The 20,018-nt window shown below is 57.6% G+C and overlaps 1 protein-coding gene across 1 annotated transcript in view; it reads right to left on the bottom strand.

Moving 5' to 3' along the window:
- Window positions 1-7,175: 7,175 nt before the first annotated feature.
- Acox3 (acyl-CoA oxidase 3, pristanoyl) overlaps window positions 7,176-20,018 on the bottom strand; it is a 38,965-nt gene continuing 26,122 nt past the window's right edge. The window contains exons 14-18 of the mRNA XM_027939827.3: window positions 18,987-19,102; window positions 13,812-13,986; window positions 12,222-12,289; window positions 11,501-11,587; window positions 7,176-8,864 (exon numbers count right to left, since the gene is read on the bottom strand). Coding sequence (XP_027795628.3) covers window positions 8,745-8,864; window positions 11,501-11,587; window positions 12,222-12,289; window positions 13,812-13,986; window positions 18,987-19,102 — 566 coding nt within the window. The 3' untranslated portion in view covers window positions 7,176-8,744. The remainder of the gene's footprint in view (window positions 8,865-11,500; window positions 11,588-12,221; window positions 12,290-13,811; window positions 13,987-18,986; window positions 19,103-20,018) is intronic.

Below are 20,018 nucleotides of genomic sequence, written 5' to 3'. Positions count from 1 at the left end.
TCAACATCTCTAATGAACATAGATGCAAAAATTCTCAATAAAATTCTGGCAAATAAAATACACCATGATCAAGTGGGGTTCATCCCAGGGATGCGAGGTTGGTTCAACATATGGAAATCAATAAACGCAATTCGTCACATCAATAGATGCCAAAAAAGCATTCAAGAAATACAGCACCCATACATGTTCAAAACGCTAGAAAAACTAGGGATAACAGGAACATACCTCAACATTACAAAAGCTATCTACACTAAGCCTCAGACCAACATCATTCTAAATGGAGAAAAGTTGAAAGCATTCCCCCTAAAAACTGGAACAAGACAGGGAAACCCTCTGTCCCCACTTCTATCTAACACAGTTCTTGAAACACTGGCCAGAGCAATTAGACAGACAAAAGAAATTAAAGGGATACGGACAGGAAAAGAAGAACTCAAATTAGCACTATTTGCCAATGATATGATTCCATACCTAGAAGACCCCAAAAATTCCACCAGAAAACTTCTAGAACTAGTAAATGAATTCAGCAAAGTAGCATCATACAAAATCAACACCCATAAATGAAAGGCATTTCTGTATATCAGTGACAAATCCTCAGAAAAGGAAACGATGAAAACTACCCCATTTACAATAGCCTCAAAAAAAAAAATGGGAATCAACAAAAGAGGTGAAAGACCTCTACAATGAAAACTAAAAAACACTAAAGAAAGAAATTAAAGAAGACCTTAGAAGATGGAAAGATCTCCCTTGTTCTTGGATAGGCAGAATTAATATCATCAAAATGACCATACTACCAAAAAGCACTATACAGATTTAATGCAATTCCAATCAAAATCCCAATAACATCCCTCATAGAAATAGAAAAAGCAGTCATGAAATTCACCTGGAAAACTTAGAGACTCAGAATAGCTAAAGTAATCCTTAGCAGGAAGAGTGAAGCAGGTGGCATCACAATACCAGACCTTGAACTATACTACAGAACAATAGTAACGAAAACAGCATGGTATTGGCACCAAAACAGACGGGTAGACCAATGGTACAGAATAGAGGACACAGAGGCTAACCCACATAATTACAGGTATCTTATATTAGACAAAGGTGCCAAAAACATACACTGGAGAAAAGATAGCCTCTTCAATGAATGGTGCTGGGAGAACTGGAAATCCATATGCAGCAAAATGAAATTAAACCCCTATCTCTCACCATGCACAAAGCTCAACTCAAAGTGGATCAGGAACTAGGAATTAAACACTGCGCCTATTAGAAGAAAAAGTAGGTCTAAATCTCCATCATGTCGGATCAGGCCCTAACTTTCTTAACAAGAATCCTACAGCATAAGAATTGAAATCAAGAATCAATAAATGGGATGAAACTAAAAAGCTTCTTCTCAGCAAAAGAAACAATCTGTGAGGTGAACAGAGAGCCTACATCTTGGGAGAAAATGTTCACCATTCACACATCAGATAGAGCACTAATCTCTAGGGTATATAAAGAACTCAAAAAGCTAAACACCAAAAAAAAAAAAAAAACCAACAACAAATAACCCACCAATAAATGGGCCAAGGACGTGAACAGACACTTCTCAGAAGGTGATATACAATCAATCAACAAATATATAAAAAATGTTCAACATCTCTAGCAATTAGAGAAATGCAAATCAAAACTAAGATTTCATCTCGCTCCAGGCAGAATGGCAGCTATTAAGAATACAAACATCAGTAAGTGTTGGCGAGGATGTGAGGAAAAGGGTACACTCATACACTGCTGGTGGGACTGCAAAATGATGCAGCCAATATGGAAAGCAGTATGGAGATTCCCTGGAAAGCTCAGAATGGAACCACCATTTGACCCAGCTATCCAATCCTCGGTCTATACCCAAAGGACTTACAAACAGCATACTACAGGGACACAGCCACATCGATGTTTATAGCAGCACAAGTCACAATAGCTAAATCATGGAACCAACCTAGATGCCCTTCACTATATGAATGGATAAAGAAAGTGTGGCATATATACACAATGGAATATTAATCAGCAATAAAAGAGAATAAAATCATGGCATTTGCAGGTAAATGGATGGAGTTAGAGAAGATAATGCTAAGTGAAGTTAGCCAATCCCAAAAAAACAAATGCTGAATGTTTTCTCTAATATAAGGAGGCTGATTCATAGTGGGGTTGGGAGGGGGAGCATGGGAGGAATAGATGAACTCTAGATAAGGCAGAGGGGTGGGAGGGGAAGGGAGGGGGCAGGGGGGTAAAAATGATGGTGGAATGAGATGGACATCACTACCCTAAGTACATGTATGAAGACAGAAACGGTGTGGATATACTCTGTGTACAACCAGAGATATGAAAAATTGAGCTCTATACATGCAATATGAATCGTAATGCATTCTGCTGTCATGGATAACAAATTAGAATAAAAAATAAGTAAATTAATTATTTTTTTTTTAAAAAAGAGAGATGTCAAGAATTTCTGCAAACTGGATAGAACAGCCTCCTAGGGCGGAAGGGTGAACAGCCAGCCTTGGGATTCGTTTTCCCACCCAAGAGCCCTGCCCGTGTAAGACTATCAGTGCAAACAGTCAGACACGGCGGGTCCTTGGGAGCATCCCAATGGGCCTCCAGCACCAACCACGAGGCCCAGCAAACTTCACTGAGGACAGTGCCAAAGGCGGAAGATGGAGCCTGGGAATGAGCAAAGCTCTCAGTCTCACAACCAAGTGTGTGAATTGAACACCCTCAGGCACGAGGCCTCACTTCAAAGTGCTCCCCTGACCTCCTGCTGGCCACCGCACAGCTGGGAACAACCTTCTCTGACCACCGCATGCTGAGTCACTTTCCCAGCACCGCAGGGTAGACTGTGGGATGGAACCCGCTGAGGTCAGTCCTTCCACTGGCTGGGGGACAGGGCGGTGGAGCATTCCTGGAAGCCTTGGAACAGAATGGAACGCTGGGTTCTCACAGGGAGCCACATCAAACTCCTGGACTTAAGACCCAAGCCCAGAGCCCACGGATAATGCCCTGGATGTTTCCAGCAAGAGGCCACAGAGCAGAATCAGGAGCAAACCAGAGCCTGCCCTGGGGTCACTGGGCAGCACTGAGTGACTCAGGTGCCCCTAGAGGCTGTGACGTCCTGCCATCCCCATGGACAGTGGAGTCTCCATGTGATGACACAGGAGCTGCCCAGCCAGTGTTGCTGGGGGTGCCCATGGGGCTGAGCAGTCCCCCATGGTGGCCACCTCTGACCTTGGGGCTCTATGTGTGGAGTCAGCCAGGCTCAGCTCGTCCACCCGAGCAGCTGGGGCGCAGGTGGGGCTCACCTGCCTGGAAGGTGGCTTGCTGCAAAGCACCTGGTTTTCCTGCAGGAGACATGTGTCACACAACCTCCCCGGAACTTCCCCCCTCACAGAGGCAGCAAGGGCCTGCAGAAGCACAGGTCCCTGGGGCAGCCCCAGGCCGGAGAAGCACCACAGTGGGTGAGTCTCACTGCATGGCCCATGTGGACCAGAGGGACCCAGAGACTCCTGCTTTGACCTCATCCCCTGGTGGCTGGCTTGCTGCGCTCAAGCATTGCAAAATATCCTGCTGGGGGGGTGGGGGGGAGGATGGCGCCACCTGGTTCTTCTGGACAGCACAGCCGGGTTCTGGACAGCAGAGCAGGGTCCTGCGGGACACCTCCTCCTCGGCACAGGATGCAGAGAACTCCTCACCACGCCTCTGCTCATTCCTCCTGGGAACTGCAGGCAGCCGGAGGAACAGCTGGTCAGCTGAGGCTGTCTGGGCACCTGTCCTCCTTCACCTACTGCCTGCAGCTGTGCTGTGCCCCCTGCTCTGTGCCACCCAGGGCATCTCTGCCACCCCACAGACTGCTCCGTCTCAGCAGCAGCAAGGAGCTCCTCAGCAGCCACCACACAGAGCAGCAAAAGCAAGAGGCACTTGTGACCCAGCATCCCAAGTCAGTCCCTAGGACCCCAGCAGCATCCTTGGGGTTGGCCTGTCACTGAGCTCAAGGACTGGGCCAGGGGACTGGGCCAGGGGAATGAAATGAGCCGAGAAGCCCAAGCCAAGACAGGCCCACTCTGGAGCTGCCCAGGGCAGCTTCCCAGGCTCGTGGGCTGCGTCTGTCAGGAAGAACCTGGGACAGAACTGGGATCTGTTAGGACGAAGCAGGGGATGGGGGTGGACATGAGACTCACGAGTCCACAGCTGGACAGGAGGAACCAGGACCAACTGACCCACAGTGACCCAGGCTGCGATGTTTTTCTGGGGGGCCACCGCCTGGTGAGACACATCACACATGAAGTCTGGGCACTAGCCAAATGCCCCCAAAGAAGCAGGTCCAAGAGAAGGAAGCCCTCTCGTGACAAGGACAGAGCCATGGTTAGGTGCTCAGTAAATACTGATCAACGCTCACTCACTGCCAGAGGGCAGCCTGAGAGCCAGAGCCACCTTGATTGTTGCAGAGATAAAAAAACGAAAGTGGGGCTGGGTGCGGTGGCCACGCCTGTCATCCCAGGGGCTCGGGAGGCTGAGGCAGGAGGATTGTGAGTTCAAAGCCAGCCTCAGCAACAGTGAGGCCCTCAGCGTCTCAGTGAGACCCTGTCTCTAAATAAAACACATAATAGGGCCGGGGACAGGGTTCGGTGGCCGAGTGCCCTGAGTTCAATCCCCAGAACACCCCCCACCAAAATGGGAAGAAATCATCAGAGCTTGTGATGACCCCAACAGCTGCTCACTCAGACAACCCATGATGGAAAACAGGACCCCCAGCTCACTGCCACCAAGAACCACGGTGACAACGGCCGTGCAGACCTCAACCCAAGGTGCCCAGGGCTCTCGTACGGGTCTCCCCCTCTTCCCTGGTTTCCAGGTGTTTCCCACCGTGCTTCCCAGATGCCCACGCTCCGCAGGGTCTTGCCCCCTTACACCCAGTGGGAGCTCTCATCCTGAGGCATCGCCCTCAGCCGTCCCCACAGGCCTGTGCCCACCACAGGTGAGAGGGCACCTTGCCAGGTCCTCTGCCCTGGTCCACTTTCCATGTGGATAACACTAACGTGACCCACTGACTGACTAACACAACCCTCCTCCACTCTGGGAGCCAGGCAGTGGCTCCACGTGGCCAGGTGGGTATGGTCCCTGCAGGGCTGGGAGACACCATTTGGCAGGAAAGCTCAGTGGTGAGAGTTTTGGAAAGGTAAGGGCAACCCCGTCATTATTTGCCAACGAGGTCAAAGAAAAGCCAAAGTGAATCAATGAAAGACTGTAATAATTAAATAAGGTTTTAATAAGGTAACCAAAATGTACAAAAGCCAGATAGCTTTTTATTTAAACAACAAGAAAGAATCTTAGATGGAAAGACTACTTCTTATAGATTCTCCTGGTGTCATCTACAGGTTAACAAAAGCTTCAAATTCCAAATAACTGGGTTTTTTTTTTAAATTTGGGGCTGGGAGGAGGCCCAGGCTTGAAATAATACCAAAGCTTATATACCTAGAACATTTTTGACAAAAAAATTTTTATTCTTTTCCACAGGTATTAGAAGGATGAAAACTAGAATCATGAAAACTACAGAAGCTGACATGGGAAACAATAGCCCAAAACTACAGAAATAGAAACAGGAACATATGTGACTCTGCATTCAAACAGGTAGCATCAGGCCAGTATATGTTCAATGGGCTAACCACAACAGATCCCTACCTCACACCAACGGGCCGACCGTGTTGGATCCCTACCTCATACCAATGGGCCGACCGTGTTGCATCCCTACCTCACACCAATGGGCCGACCATGTTGGATCCCTACCTCATACCAATGGGCCGACCCTGTTGGATCCCTACCTCACACCAACGGGCCGACCCTGTTGGATCCCTACCTCACACCAACGGGCCGACCCTGTTGGATCCCTACCTCACACCAACGGGCCGACCGTGTTGCATCCCTACCTCACACCAACGGGCCGACCGTGTTGGATCCCTACCTCATACCAATGGGCCGACCGTGTTGCATCCCTACCTCACACCAATGGGCCGACCATGTTGGATCCCTACCTCATACCAATGGGCCAACCATGTTGGATCCATGCCTTGCACCATTGGGCTAATCACGTTGGACCCTTACTTCACAACACAACTGAAAATAAACTTCCAGTCAATGAATACTGAAATGTACTCAAAGGAAAACAGATAAAAATGGAAATACTCTTGGTGTGAGAGAATTTCCAAGGATGACCTCAATGGCACAAATGATTCTTGGCTTTTAAATTTGGATGTCTGTTTCTGATTTAAAATTTTAAGTTTTACAATGTTACATCAAAAGGGGAAAATGAATGCAATTAGAAGGCAAGTGACAAGTCAGGAAAAATCCTTGGTAATGGATACGTCAACGCTTTAGTCACTTATTATGTAAAACTCTTTACAAGTAAAAATACTGAAAACTAAGTGCTCCATTGGGCAAAGAATGAGAGCAGACATCATCCCAGCAGCACAGGCTGCCACCTCAGCAGGTGCAAAGGGAAGCAGAGTGGCATGGGAGCGCCACACGGGAGCACGGTACTGGACACAGGAACGGCAAGGCCACAGCTGGGACAACTCACCAAGTCCTACAGGACACGGGCTCCTGGCTCCTGGCCCCCAGGACACCTGTGCCAGGCTCCAGGCTGTGCCCCTGTGATGGCAAAATGACACCATGGGCATCCAGCAGCTGTGCAGTGGGCCCTGGCTCTCACTGCCCGGCCTCCCCCATGGGAGTGGGGAGCTGCCCACGTGCCGATGCAGGTGCACCCGTGGCCACCACCGCCTGCAGAGGGGAAGCGTCTAACCCGTGTCTCGGTCTCCTGGAGGTTTGCTGATCTCGCACATCGTCACTGATGGGGAAACGGCCCAGCCGCCCACCAAGGGTGTGCCCCTGTTCCCATGGAAAAGCCGCCTTCGTGTAGGGACGAAGGCGCTGGGGACAGGACCACTAACACTTCACCTGCCAGGGAGGCCCTCGGGCGGGGACGGCAACCCGGGCAGTCCAGGCCACTGTCAGCACTAAACACCTGAGACACCAGGAGCTGCTTCTGAGTGTGGGGCTGATATTCATTTTCTTTTTGGAAGGAGTCTACATTTTCAAAATAGTACCTGATGACCACATGACCAGTTCATCAGCAGAAAAAGAGTGTGAGAAGGCAGAGATTAAGATTAAACGTTTTATTCCAATTATTCAAATTTTTACTGTTGCTTTCAAAATGTTCTATCTTCTAAATGATCTCTACTTACAAGCTGACTCCATAACACCACCTCTGCCCTTAACCCTGCCCCCTTGCCCTCAGGTCCAGTGTGCCCACAGGACTGGGGTGGAGCCGGCAGGTGGCCCGAGCAGGCCTGTGGGTGGGCGTCATGTCCGTGGAAGGGCAGATGACACCTGCGTACTGATGGTCGGTCAAACCCCGTGGACAGTGAGCCACCCCTGCCCTGGGAGCTTCTCACAGCTGCACATGAGAACAGGGACACGCAGGGACCTGGCGGCACACGCAGAGAGCCTCCCTGAGTCAGTGCCAGATACAGCCTTTTCCTGATCTTGGACAACTGCCATGTCCTGTTGATGAAAGGACAGTGGCTTCCAACCCAAGGACAGGCGGCAAGCCAAGGTCCCGCCTGATTGAAGGTAGAAAAGAAAAGGCAAAGCACAAGGATCCCCCCAGGTGCCCAGGTAAGGCGGGCTCTCTTGCTGGACAGGGAGGGCTGGGCCTGGGTGTGCTAAGGCGGGAGGGCACCGGGACTCCCACTCAGGCAGGGGGACAGGAGGACTCAGGGCCTGCTCCTCACGGTGGGGAAAGGCCATGGATCTGGGCAGAGAAGCCCCATCAGTGAATGCACAGCTACGGTGTCCGACGAGGGGCACCAGGTAGAGATGCAGTGGCCTTGGCTGGGAGCCCAGGCAGGATGGCTGAGCGGGGGACCCGGCCTCTGAGCCTGGGCAGGCCACGTGAGGTGTGACTGGCGGGGCACTGGCAGCACCGTGGTTACCACGCAGGTCTGCGTTCAGAGCAGACCCTCCAGGCTGCTGAGGGTCTGGGATCTTCCCTCCCATTTTCTCTGAGAGGAGGAGGAGATGGACACAGTAGACCACACCCTGAGAAAGCATGAAGCGCTCATTTAACTGTGGCCAGGTGGGGACGCCTCTCGTGTATGGAAAGGTCCATGAGGAACGCTCAGCAGGAAGCCCTGGGCACTGCCCGTCCACAGTGGGCCACGATGCCGCCCGCGCTCACACCCCTGTGCTCTGCAGCTTTGGGAAATGTCCTCAATGGAAACTTCCAGATGCACCAAGAGCAGTGACCCAGGGTTCTCCCCTGAGGCCTCACGCCGAGTCGTGCAGAGGGCCTATGGTATGAGCTAAGGAGGTCAGGGCACAGTCACGTGGCCGCCCAGCTGGCGCCGAAGAGCCAGGGAGTCCCGGGAGAAGCTGAGGCTTGTGATGCCCACGGGGGTCAGAAGGCCTGGACAGTGATTGGCCACTGAGTCGGGGACCTGAGCCCAGGAAGGAGGTGTGGACTCCAGTGACCACGCGAGGTCCCTTTCCACACAGCAGCTGGGGACCCAGACACCCCCCCAGGGCAATGCTGCTCAACCTGGGTGCAGAGCCATCAGCGCTGGGCACGGTGTGGCACTGGAGCTTGGAGAAGGGGCCATCTGGGCGTCTACGGAGCCAGCTTGGTGGCCACGTCCGCTGGGCTACATGGGGCGCTGCAGCCAGCGCGGCTACAGCTTGGCCCGGAGGCTGCCCACCACGGGCTTGTTCCCAGAGAACTCTGGCCACCACGACGGGCGCTCCAGCACCCCGCGCTCCTGCAGGATGGCGTTCCAGAGGTTTTTATAGAGCTGCAGGAAACACAAGGTACGGGGGAAGAAAGGGCTCAGCGGGTCCCGGGAAGGCCATGTCGAGGACAGGGATCCTCTGCAGTCACTTCTCAGAAAGTGTCGGATGTTTTAAGCTTAATTTATAAAAACCCTTTTTCAAAAGTAGAAAACAATTGGGACAATTCAGTTGTGAACTATGACGGCAGGCCCCGAGCTGCTCCCCGGGCTCGCTGCAGAGGTGGGCACGACCTGTGCAGCCCACACCTTCAGTCCGCCCTGAGAATGTCCTCTGGCGCCCTCGCACCACCAGCCGAGCTGGCCAGAAGTGCTGGAGAGCAGGCCCGGCCGGGGGGGTGCCCGGGCCCATGTGGCCCACCGGCCCTGTGCAGCCAGAGCCCCCTCGGGATCCTGTGCTGGACTGCCTGCTGCTCGCATCGCCTTGTGGGAAACCCGGGCGGGCAGCGGTTGTCTGGGAGGACGGTCCTGGATCAGCCTGGCTGGGGCCTGGTCCTCCACCCGCTGGAGACAGAGGTTCAGCCACCAAGGGCAGAGGGGCCTGTGACTCCAAAGGACCTGGCCTAAGGAAAGGGGCCCTTCTGCCCTGACTGAGGGCGGCCACCCTCACCTGAGGATGGCCCCTTGCCTGTGCCTGCGGCACACCTGTCAGCTCCAGCACTGCGGGTGGCCACCCAGACAGGCCGCGGCTTCTCCCGGGCACACACCCCAGCAGCTCTCACGTGGGAAGCATGCGCTCTTTTGGGCCTTCAGACCCGCTCTCGGGGGTTTGCTCACTGAACTCCTACCTGGTCGCACCTGCTAAAACTTGGCTCCTAGTAGCTGGAAGAAAGGTGCAGTCCAGGCCACCCCACCAGGTGACACCTCTGGCAGGCTCTGGCTTGACTGAGCCTGAGGGCCCTCTCCACCCTGGGGACACGAGACTCCTTTCTCTCACACCTCCCGCCCACGAGCAAGGCAACTGCTCAGATGCAGGAGCCGGGGCGACCCTCCCTGCCGCGCAGGCTGCGGGCTGGGGTTCTCCGCCAGCCACAGGGCCTTCCACGGCAGGCCCCGCTGCCTGTCTGCCTGGTCAGCCCCCAGGGGAGGGAAAGCCCCTCTCCTCAGGCTCCCACTGGGACCCAAGGTCCCCTCCCCTCTTCCTCATAAGCACCAGGACCCACCTCTCCACCTGGACCCTGGCTGGGCCATGCTGACTGGGCAACCCTGGGCAACCCACAGGGCTTCTCTGGACTTGTGTCCCATCAGCAAAGTGGACAGGGGGACACAGTGTGGGCCAGGGAGGGTGAGAGGCAGAGCCTTGCTGGAGGACTGTGGGCCTCTGGATAGACTGCCCTGTCCCTCCTGGTCTGAGGCACTCGGGTCTTCCATGCTGCCCACCCGGGCCAGGTCTGCCTTGTGGTGTGCCCACCCCAACCCAGGAGTGGCCTGGACTGTGAGGCCGGCACCTGCCCTTCCCTGGACAAGTCCGTCACAGGCTAAGAAGTGTTGATTCCGGTGTTCCCTGCCCAGTCTCCATTTAGGCAGAGCCCAGGTTGGCAGGTCCCTCTGGGGGACCCCGGGGGCCTGGGCTGGGTGACACATGCCCCCACAGCCGCAGCAGCAGACCTCAGACACGAGAGGAAACACTGCAATGCCAGGTCCCCATGGTTCAAGGGGCCGAGAGGCCCTGGGTATCGAGTTCTGGGTGAGGACAGGTGGACCTGTGAGTGTCACCCTGTGTGACACTGCCACTCACTGAGCAAGAGTCACACAGGGAGATGCCTTAGGCTCAGTGATGAGCCCTGCGAGGGTCACAGGGCAGTGGAGTGGGTGGGGGACGCTCCTGGGGGAGCCAGAGAAGGCTTCTGCGAGCAGGCAGTGCCCGGCTCAGGCGAGTGAACAGGGCGCTACAGGCAGCGGGAGCAGGTGCCCAGCCCTGGGCCGGGAGGAGGAGCACATTAGGAGAGTGTGGGAGGGCGGCGGGCTGGGTCCGAGGGCAGGAGCAGCACCTGGGAGCAGTGCTGGAGGGCAGGCTCACAGCGCTGGGCGGTGGCGGGGGGTCTGGGGGTGGGGTGCTGGGGGCCTCCATCGCCGGCAGGCTGACCCACCTGCTTCTGAAGAAACCTCTGTGGAGCTCAGAGGCAGGAATGATGGGGCCTTGCAGAGGCCACGGGAGCCCAGGTGGGCAGGGAGAGGAGAGCAGCCCCAGGGCTGTGGACAGTCACCGAGAGCTGGGGGCCTGAGCTGGGGTGGAGACCTTAACGCAGCAGGTCAAGAAGTGACATGCTGACCAGGAGGGGACCGGGGCAGTGGCCAGGGATGGTCCTTCATGATGTCTGTAGTGCCACCCCTGCGACTGGAACTCAGAGGCGGTGGGAGCCAGCCCTGAGCGGGGCCGAGGTCTGGGGTAGGCAGCGGGGAGAGCAGGGAGGCCGGGCCGACTGCCACTCCTGGGCCTGGGTGACGGGGCAGCCGCTCTGTCCCTCGGAGGAAGAGCAGGCCAGGGACGGCAGGGCCAGCAGCCAGTGAGAGCAGCCAGTGACACCCACCCCGGAGGCTCCCTGAAGTGTGACGAGGTCCCAAGAGGCTCCGCAGTGCCACAGAGACTCCTGCCAGCCCCTGGGACAGCCCACGTCCCACCCAGATGAGGGGGTCCTTACCTCGCCGTCAGCCCTGGCGATCGGTGAGTCCAGAACAAAGTCAGGAGGAGCGATCACGTCCACCAGGGCAACCGCGTCGTCTTTCAGCTGTTGGAAAACACGGTCCCCACACTGACAACCACCCGCACTCTCAGGGCCACGCCGAGTCAGCAGCCAGGCCCTGGGACCCAGGCAGGCACAGGCCGCTCTGACTCAGGGCCCGGTCACCACTGTGTCTGGACACCCCACCGCGCTGCTGTTCACTCAGGATTCTGGGCTTGTCTTTCCCCACAAGGTGGGGATGTGGGCAGAGACCCCAGTGCAGCCTGCTAACCAGAGCTGTCCCCAGAGGCTCGTCTTGGTCTCGGAGGACCTGGTGACTGCTGCCTGCCTGACCCAGAACAATGGGGCAGGAGTCACAGGACTGCAGAGGCCATGGGCTCCGGTAAGGCCAGCAGGGCGCAGGGCCCCTGTCCTGTCTCAGATTGCTCTTCAAGGCCACAAAAGAATTCTATCTGCGGAGACCCCCAGAGTTTTCTTGGAAGCATGACATTTTTCCTTTGAGTAACTGGGATCAACTGTCCTAGCCTCCCTGCCAGGTGGGAAGCGACTTCAGGGTCCTGAACACGTAGCACAGTGCGTGACATGGGTGTGTGTTGATATGCAGGCCACCCCACAGCATGCAGACGGAGACGTCACGCATCCTGGCGACTACACACAGGGGTCACAGACGGCCACTCACCTGTGTGCACAGGTCCAGGATGGCGCTCTCCATCTGTGTCCCTGTGTGCTCATCAGAGAAGTATCCACCTGCAAGCACAGCCTTCGTCACAGCAGGGCTGGGCCGTGGCCCCCCGCCCACGCAGCAGTGCACCCAGGAGGCCCTGGACAGGCCCTCGGGGAACCTGTTTGGGTGGAGCTGCCCAGCAGCCGTGAGCCACTCAGACCTTGTCCCTGCCTGGATCCACTCCTCTGAGCATGTGATAGGCAAGTCAAGGGCCAGGCACTGGGGACAAGGAAACTGGCCTGGCCGGAGGAGAGGCAGTGAGACATGCAGCCCTGAGGGCCTGGGCTCTACCGGCCAGGGCAGGAGGCTGGGCTGGTGCTTCTGAAGAAGGAACCCAGGTGGGGGCTTCGAGGCCGAAGGAGGCCTGGGCAGAGGCTTGTAGCAGCCAGGTACCCAGGACCACAGAGGGACCAGGAGGGCCACGGAGCTGTGGCATGCAGGGTCCATGGGCCTCTGGAGCCACTGGGGTAGGAGAATCAACCCGAGGGAGGGTCACCTCCAGCCCCTTGGATCCTCTGGAGTCCTAACAGGTCCAGGCAGGGCCTGTGCGTTTGAGAAGGTGTTTGCTCAAGGATTCGCTTCCTGGAGGGTCTCCTCTAGAGAATGGAGTCCGGCCACGCAGCCTCCTCAGACAGCACTGGGCGCTGTCCTGCCCAGCTCCTCCTCTGCCGGCCACTCTGCTGACCTGGGCCTCCATGGGGCAACGCCACCACCCCAGGGGCCCAAAGCTGGTGTTGGTGGGGGGGGACCTCACTGCCCACAAGCCCAGACACAGCCCCAGCACAGGGAGGGCTCATGGGGTGACTAGGAGAGAGCATCAGAAAAGGCTCCCCGGGGAGAACCCTGGCTCCCCGGCCCTGCCAGGCTTCCAGATCAGCTTGGGCACCGCCTCCTCCAAGAAGCCACCCAAGATCTCTAGACTGGAAACTCCTGGCGGTGTTGTCCCAGCAGCCCAGTCCTGTCTCTGCCTGTGGCCCACAGGGCTGGCTCTGCTCTCTGGAACCCAGCCCACTTCCCGGTGACAGTGGCCTGAGCCAGGCACGATGGTGCACCTGCTACCCCAGGGACTCCAGAGGCTGAGCACTGCACATCTGAGGCCAGCCTGGGCCACCCAGCGAGACTCTGCTCAGAGTAACAGGTAAGAGGGGTGGGCGCAGCTCAGCAGTGGACAGCTTGCCCAGCACGCAGGGGGCCCTGGCTTCAGTACCAGACTGAACACGCACACGCACACACACATACACACGCACACACACACGCACACACACACACATGTACACACACACGCACACTTCTGGAAGCATCAATGAAGCACACAGGAGGCTGACTCTGCAGGGACTGTGGACAGGGGCAGCTGCGTCTGGCCAGCGGGTGCTGACATTTCTCTGCCCTTTCTGCTGGCCTCATGTTGCACTGGGGCACCTGGGCCCCTCCACTGAGCCCGCCTGGAGATGCTGCCACACGGGCAGGGCACAGCTGCCTGCGTTCACAGGGCACAGGTCCCGGGGGGCTCCTGTGCCGGGAGGCCGGCCAGGACAGTGGTCTCACCTCGATAGAGCAGAGCCGTGTGCCGGCTCAGCGACCACAGGGCGTAGAGAGCGCTGAGCCGCCCTAGCACAGCCCGCAGTGAGGACGGCACGCCGGGGCCGTGCGTGTAGGCGTGGAACCGCTGCACCACGGTGAGCTCCAGGAAGACCAGGGCCAGCGAGCGGCAGTGGTACACCTTGGAGACAGAACAGGGCCGCGTCCACCAGGCTGCGCCCCACGGGGCTGCCAGGAAACGCAGGCCAAGGCCTTGGTGAGGCCAGTCCCACAGGCCCCCTGGGTGGGGGACGGGGACACAGCACACCTCAAGAGCTGGTCCACACACCCAACAGAAGCGCCGTGCGGACACAGCCCAGCGCAGCCTGGCACTCGGGCCCCGGGACCCCTGTGCCCAGCTCAGGCCATCTGGAACTTGGCTCGGCAGTGACAGCACAGGGGCGGGGCAGGCTCAGGAGGCTGCTGCTGCCCAGGGGAGGTGACACCAGCATATGGCCCCAGGGTGCAGGGCCTGCAGTCTTCTGCAGCTGGGACACTCGAGGGACCCAGAGGGGCTCCATGGCCTGCCCTAGTGACACTGCTGGCAGCGTGTCACTCCTCCAAGGGTCACCTAAGTTCCTAAAGAGGCCATTCTGCCCTCTGCTCAGGCATTCGCCCTGAGACAGGAGGCCAGATGCAACGCAGCCCAGCCAAGCCTGCCTGAGCCTGTGGGTGGAGGCTGGCAGCAGGGGGTCACGGTCGGGTCCCGCTTTCTCTTCTAACCTGTACCCCAAATATCTGCAGACAACCCTTAGTGTTCCTTCCCTCATCTCCAATTTACAGTCTCACCAGGTCCTTTTAAGTCCCGGGAACGATTGTGCGCTGCTTGGTTTGTGAGTGAGCGTGAGCTGCTTCTGAGGTTGAAGCTAACACATCAAGAGACGGATGGGGACCGCGGCGCCCCTGCGTGTGACACTGCCACCACCTCAGCCGGAACACACAGGGCTCACCCCACCTGACTTCAGGGGCACGGAGCCTCCCCTCAGGCCTGCTCACCCTCGGGGCAGCACAGGGTCTCCAGTCCCAGACTGGCCTTCCCCAGGGCCCCGGGCACAGTCGCAGCCTCCGGAGAGCAGACATTCCTCCCTCTGCCTCCTGCCACCAGACTGTCCTGTCCCAAGAGCCCATAGGGTCATGCACACTGTAAGGCAGGCCCGCTGGGGGCCCACAGGGCCTCCGCCACAGCCTGGCCTGACCCACCCTCACATGCTAAGGTGCGCGTGTCCCTGCCTTGGCCAATAGAGGCTGGAGGCAGGGCAGGGAGGTGAGGACTGCTATGGACCCCAGCTGGACCTGCGCCCAGATTTCCCAGGGCTCTGCTGAGTTCAGGGCGGGTGGGCCCTCGGGCTGCTCATGTCCTCTGGCTGGTCATGTGGCCGGGCCAGGTGCTCTGGCTTCCTGGGCTCCCCCGTCCTCCCTGGTCTTCCCTCCACCCGCTGACAAAATGGGCAGGCTGAGCCTGGCAGGTCCAGAAAGTCCCACCCACACCCCAGCACACACCACGAGCCCTCCTCCACCAGGTGTCCTCTCTGGGGTCAGAGGTGAGGTCAATTCCACAGGCCTGGACGTCGGCTGGGGCCTGAGCCAGGCTTGCTCTTCTGTCCATGCCCTCCCTTCCGCCACATGGACTGTCTAGTGTTCAGGTGACACTCTTTTATCGTCTTCCTGTGACAGCAGCACATCTCCATTTCTGCTGTGCCACAGGCTGGACGGGTGGCTGGTGAGCGTGGAAAGACAGCTGCCCCTGTAGCTCGCCACCACGCAGCAGGGACACCTGGTTCCAGGAGGTGGCAGCTGTTTCTGTGAGCAGTGCGTGCGGCCAAGAGCTGACCATCTCTGCACAGGAGCGTCCACAGCTGTGGTCGGGAGCCCTGGGTGTTGTTCAGGGTCAGCTTGGAGCTCGCAGGTGACGCTCCTCACACCTTGGGAAGCACCTGCATTGTGGCTCTTGGTGGCCTGCGGGCTTCAGCATGAGGACACGCCCTTGCATATTGGGAAACGTCCAGATAAGACCACTGGTCACAGGCTCCAGGGATAGACTCCTCACCAGTGTCTGTTGCTGCAGTCAGTAGATCTGACTGCAATAGTGACCAAGGTGGGCTGGGGCACGGGACAAGGGCGTCCCCATCGTCACTGTTACAGCTGGTGCCTTCAGGCCAAGGTGTTCCTGGAACCCACGGGCCAGTGTGGGCAACTCACTGTCCCCAAAGCTATACCAGTCGTGGACAGGACAGTGGGTGTGGGGCCTGTTCCAGAGCAAACTTCTGACCAGTCTCAGTGCCCCCAGAGCTGTTCCACTGCCCCTAGTTCAGGACGCAACAGGCACACAGGAGTTGCAGCTATGGACCAGGTGCCACCCTGCAGCAGTGACCCCTGCGGCTCATGGACAGAGGGCACACAGGGGGGCCTGGCTGTGCCTAAATCCCAGCCATCCTGTCTGCACATCGGTCCCCAAGGCCAGCCTTCCCTCTCACAAACCCCAGACACCTCCAGCCAGGAAAGAAAGGGAGAATCGAGTACTCGTTGTGCCTGAGTCTCCGAGGCCTCGCACCTTAACAGGCAATGAACACTTTGGGCAAAACCCAACTGCAAGCTGCCCAGGCCCAGACCCAGCGGTGCGGAACGGGGGACAGCTGGGCTCTAGGTCGGCAGGTCCAGGTCCATCTCCCAGTGCTAGGGTCTGTAAACAAGACAGGACGGCACCTGGCATTTTGCCAGAGGGAGTGGTTTGTGAAGTAACGCCAGCGAGCCATTAAGTGTGGAGATTCCTTATTGGTTGACCGCTGTATCTAGTTTATGTTAATTAGATAAGCTGTGTGCAATGTATATACACTGCTCCTGTCCTACAATAAACGGCCCCACTCCTGCTGTATCAACCTACACAAGTTGTTCGTCACCCCCCGGTTATTTTGCTGCAGCCGGACTGCGGCATCCCAGCACAGCTGAGCCAGGAGGCCTGGGCGTTGCTCTCCCCCTCAGGTTCCTTAATTCCCCAAAGGACATAATGTGACGCACAGAGCCCAGGGTGGCTAGAGGGAGAGAAAAAGTCCTTCTCTGCAGGTCTCTGGGTTCCGTGCAGGGCTGGTCCCAGGGCTGGGGTCAGTGAGGCAGGGATGAAGACACCGCCACCTTTCTACAGCACTGGCCAGCACAGGAGGGGGCCTCCCGGCCGAGGCACCAAAAAGTGCTTTTGGTTTTAAATAACCTACTGTGCACATGGGGCCGCAGTAGGAAAGCAGTAAAGGGCACTCACCTCTGCAAAGGGCCATAGGTGAAGAAAGTCAGTAAAGCCTGCTGGGGGAGGGGGAGGCACACTGTCCCCTCAACAAGAGTGGCCGGTGACTGCCCCAAAGGGCAGCACGCGGAGTAGCTGCTGCCCAACACCAGCCAATGCCTGGGGCGTGTGACCTCCACCCGGAGGTCCCTGTTGGTCGCGCCCCCACGCTCCCAGCCCAGGGCCCGGCTGGCTGTGCTGCAGGTGACTGCTGCTCCTCAGGGAAGCCCAGCTTTCCTCTTCCTTCAGTGCTGCTGCAGCCCAGGGCCTCACACACTCAGCAAGCCTCTGCCTCGAGCCACACCCAGCCCAGAAGGCTGAACTTTTCAACTGTTAAGTCAGTTTTCTTTTGTAGCCTCGGAGGACCCCGCCTTCAGGAGGCTGGTCCAGGACTGAGGTTAGGTAAACAATCTGCCTTTCTTCCCGAGCTACGCGGCTGCTGACCTCACTGGTAGGGCAGGGACTGTGCTCCCGCAGCCTGCGTCCAGCCAGGGCCCTGGGAGCTCTCAGCTGTCTGCAGTCTGGCTCCTAAACTCCCTGTGATCCTGAGCAGGGAGCCAGCCTGTCCTGGTGCTCCCTCCCCAAGGCCTCGGGGCCACCTCCATCCTGGCTCCTGCCCCTCTGTGCGGCCACACAGCAGCATGGTCAGCTCCGGCTCTCCCAGGAAGCCCATCCCAGCTGGACCCAGACCCTGGGGCCTGTCTTGTTTGCAGCTGGATTCACTGAAAGGCAGCTGAGAAGCCCATTAGTGAAGCACCCAACGAAGTGCTCCCCAAGCACCACGCCACACGTGGTGCTGAGGACGCATGGCCAGAGGCCAGCACTGGCCAAGGGCAGCACGGAGGCCAATCGGGCCTCCTGCAGTGCTGGGGGTGCGTGCTGTTGGCGGGTGCTGTTGGCAGGTGCTATTGGCAGGGGTGACTTGTGCCACCATCTCTTCAGGGGTCTCAGTTGGTGATGAGGGCAGGTTGCTACTCATTTTAGAATGACCACTGGACCAGCAGGCAAGAGTGGCCAGAGCCAGTGGCCAACCATCCTACCCAGATGGCCAAATTGCTGTGACCCAGCCCTAGGGTACAGAAAGTGGCCTGTTCCAGAAGGTCTTTCTAAGCCTCCTAGTTGGGCCACTGTGGACCTGAACTGGAAGCTGAACTGACCTTGGCCATCTGCTGAACTCATTAAGTCCTAGGCTCCATCTAGTTCATTCCTGCTCAGCAGGAGCCCGGCACCCTGGGCAGGTGAGCCACCTGGGTTCCCGAGCAGCTGCTTGGCCTCGTTACCTGACACCGAGAGGAGGGGGCAGCAGCAGCCCTGCGAGGCCTGGGTGTGCTCACCAGGGCCTCCCAGAGGACCCTGTCCCCGTGGATCCTCCGCCCAGGGCTGGCCCACCACGGCCCGGCAGAGCAGTGCTCCACACCAAGTGCTCCCGCAGGCACCCAGCTGCGGAACCACAAGCTGCCCAAGCCACTCACGAGCTGCTTGGCCCACTCCCACCAAGGCCCAGGGAGGGGGGCGGGCCCTTGAGAAGAGCTGGGCGCGGGGCAGTGGGGCAGGCTCGGGAGCCATCCCATCAGGAGGAGCCTGAGGCCTGCACTGGCACTTCACAGAAGACCAAGGCTGTCACGGCTCCCTTTCACTCCCCAGGACAGCTCTGGCCCCAGCAGAGACCACGAGGCTTGGTAACAATGCGCCTCGACCCCTCCCCCACACCATAAAGCAGGTGCCACCGCCATCCTACAGAGGAGCAAAGTGCCAGAGGCCAGCGATCATCCCAGGCTCTGGGAATTCCGGGGGAGGGCGGCAGCCACAGGGACATAACAGCAAGGGAATTAGGGGCAAAAAAAGCAAATTTCAAAACAAGCAAGTACCTGGCTGTTGTTTCTTGCTTCGAAGTCACTGCTCTGGGACCTCCTCTCTCGAATTAACTTCTGATGACTCTCTTGGAGCAAGTAGCACACCAGCCACTTGTACGCAGCCAGGGGGGCTTTACAACAGGAAAAAGAAGAGATCAGCAACAGAGCCCTCAGCAGCTGCCCTGTGCCCACCCCGGGACAGATGGACAGGGCCGGCTGCAGGACACGATCCAGCACATGTCTCGCACTGAGTAGGGACTGGCAGCAGGCAGCTCCTGCCACCCATCAGCAACAGCTCGGTGTCCTGAAGGTGAGGGTCTTGGATCCCGTGCACCTCTAAACTCACTGGCAGATCCCGGAAAGCCATGCTCCTGCCAGTCCAGGAGAGCCGGAGGGCCAAAGGTCACTATATAAGGCTTCCCCGGACCCACATGAGGCCAGGGCCGGACCTGGGGTTTGTGACCATGTGTACGCGGGACACAGGCTTGCAGCCAGTGGTTTTATTGCAGTTTCTCCTCCAGAAAACACTTCCACTTTGCTGGGTCTTGCACGGTTAAGCAGGAAAGCACAGGACGCAGCTTGGCAGGCTTGCTGGGGCGGGTGTGCCGGGAGGGCCCAGCGCTCCTGCTCTCCGTGCCAGGGAACGGGGAGAGGCAGGCAGAGCCGGCAGGTAGGGGAAGCTGAGCCCTGAATTCCAGTTTCACAAGGCCTGACGACTGGGGAAAGAGCTCTGGTGGCTGAAGGAACTACCATGGTGAGGTCATTTTCTAGCGCTTTCTGTGGCGACACTTGGGAAGCTCAGACGTAGATCTTCACGTGACCCCATTTACTATTAGCACATTAAAAAGGCAGATTGATAACAGAAAGATCTGTTGCTGTCAGAACAGCTATATCAGCAGGTGATGGCGGGGAATATGGCAGCTACTCTGGGCTGTGTTTCCTGGATCACAATGACGACGATGACAATGGGTCACTCTGCAGCGGGGCCTCCTGCAGGTGCTGCCACGGCGCTGGTTCTCTGCTGCAGGCCCTCTCGGGAGCCCCGCA

The sequence above is a fragment of the Marmota flaviventris genome, chromosome 7 (assembly GCF_047511675.1).
Source record: "Marmota flaviventris isolate mMarFla1 chromosome 7, mMarFla1.hap1, whole genome shotgun sequence".
Taxonomy (NCBI): domain Eukaryota; kingdom Metazoa; phylum Chordata; class Mammalia; order Rodentia; family Sciuridae; genus Marmota; species Marmota flaviventris.
Note: the sequence above shows the minus strand (reverse complement) of the source record. Positions and strands in the feature narration are given on the sequence as shown.